Source organism: Coregonus clupeaformis, unplaced genomic scaffold, assembly GCF_020615455.1.
Source record: "Coregonus clupeaformis isolate EN_2021a unplaced genomic scaffold, ASM2061545v1 scaf2389, whole genome shotgun sequence".
Lineage (NCBI taxonomy): Eukaryota > Metazoa > Chordata > Actinopteri > Salmoniformes > Salmonidae > Coregonus > Coregonus clupeaformis.
The window spans coordinates 10,001-12,082 of NW_025535843.1; the positions used below are offsets into that span (position 1 = coordinate 10,001).

At 43.6% G+C, this 2,082-nt stretch overlaps 1 protein-coding gene across 1 annotated transcript in view; it reads right to left on the reverse strand.

Moving 5' to 3' along the window:
* The window catches only part of LOC123488606 (neurotrypsin-like), a gene marked incomplete at its 3' end in the record, with an annotated part of 5,403 nt that extends 4,262 nt beyond the window's left edge, over positions 1-1,141 (reverse strand). The window contains exon 1 of the mRNA XM_045219463.1: positions 331-1,141. Coding sequence (XP_045075398.1) covers positions 331-688 — 358 coding nt within the window. The remainder of the gene's footprint in view (positions 1-330) is intronic.
* Between the last annotated feature and the right edge of the window lie 941 nt (positions 1,142-2,082).

Sequence of the window (2,082 nt, forward strand, 5' to 3'; positions counted from 1 at the left end):
TTTGATTTGATTTGATACCTCAATACTAATGAGACGCTTCTATCAGGTGAGACTAGTATTTTAACTAGCTACCAACCAGACACATGCCTCAATACTAATGAGAAGCTTCTATCAGGTGAGACTAGTATTTTAACTAGCTACCAACCAGACACATGCCTCAATACTAATGAGAAGCTTCTATCAGGTGAGACTAGTATTTTAACTAGCTACCAACCAGACACATGCCTCAATACTAATGAGACGCTTCTATCTGCTGAGACATGCCTGCTGTTGCCACACACACACACACACACACACACACACACACACACACCTCTCTCCTTCCTCTACCTTGTTTACAGTCGCAGTAGCCCCAGTCGGTTCTGCCGCGGCTGTTCCTGAAGAAACACCAGGGTCTGATCCTGTTGTCCGGGTTCCGACAGCGGTTATGATCCCCCAGCCCTCTGCCCGGATAGCGCTCCTCAAACCCCGCTACCTCGCTCCACCTCATACACACCGCACCGGACTCCGTTACGTCCACAGCCCCCTGGTAGAACCCGTCCCTCCCGCGGCTCTGGATGCAGTCGGTAAACGGTAGAATGAAGGAGGGAGAGGGAACGACGTCGGAGGAGGAGGAGGAGGAAAGAGAGTAGGAAGAGGAGGCGAAAACAATTAGGAGCGCAAAGACTGAGAGGAGAGACGATTCCATGTCGTTGTTGTAGTAGAGTCGCCTAGACACTTGTTTTCTCGGTTTCAGCTTTCTTTTCTCCCTCTCTGCTCGCTCTCAAAATCTAGTCCATCACCGAGAGAAAAAAACGCCAAACCGGTTCACGCGACGTCTTCCCAGAAACGCGCTCTCTTGATTCTGAACCCGTCTACCATAGCGCGGGATGGGATCGAGCCGGACCGGGTGTGTGTGTGAGAGAGAATACCGGAGAGAGAGGAGTTTTTAAAAAAGAGACGCGGATCAATGAACGAGACAGCGCGCGCCTCGAGGCCGGCCGTTAATGAGATCCGGAATGACTCTCTCTCTTGCGTGTGTGTGTGTGTGTATGTGTGTGTGTGTGTGTGTGTGTGTGTGTGTGTGTGTGTGTGATAGGACTATTGATGGGCCATAACAAGGTGGACGGCGCCTACAGGGCTGTGATTATGATCATGACAATCAGAGAACAAAGATAACATGAGATGACTATAATAATAATAACAATAATAATAACAATAATAATTAAATGTAATTATTTTTTACTATAGCTTATTTATTGCCTTACCTCCATAACTTACTACATTTGCACACACTGTATATATATTTTCTGTTGTATTTTTGACTTTATGTTTTGTTTACCCCATATGTAACTCTGTGTTGTTGTTTTTATCGCACTGCTTTGCTTTATCTTGGCCAGGTCGCAGTTGTAAATGAGAACTTGTTCTCAACTGGCTTCTTACCTGGTTAAATAAAGGTTAAATAAAAATGAATTAAAAAATACAAATGGAATTGAACAATATGGTTATTCACATTAAATCTCACACATTAGCTGCATCTTGGCTCCTCGTTGAAGACTTGTCCTACATTGTAGAGAGCTAGTAGGCCTAACGTTACAGAACATGAATGGGCAAGCCGGTCCTCTGTAGCTCAGCTGGTAGAGCACGGCGCTTGTAACGCCAAGGTAGTCGGTTCGATCCCCGGGACCACCCATACACAAAAAAAAAAAAAAATGTATGCACGCATGACTGTAAGTCGCTTTGGATAAAAGCATCTGCTAAATGGCATATTATAAGTTGAAGACTGATTATTAGTCTGTTTCAAAACATGTCATTTGATAGCCTACATTTTTACATTCGTTGATGGATTAATAATTGTAACAAAAGTGTTTAAAACGTGACACTTGCTATGGCATGCGCTCTAGAATAGCCTACGCATGAAAGATAATGGAATACATTATCATAGCCTGCTATTAAAACATACAAACAGAACCAGTTTAGTCTTCAATATTCTCCAGTTTTCTGGACCCACGTTCATTCTAATGCTGACTAAAAACATTTTCAATGGAGAATGTCAGTCAAAGAGAGGATATATGACTGGGTTGATACATTTCCCCATAGATA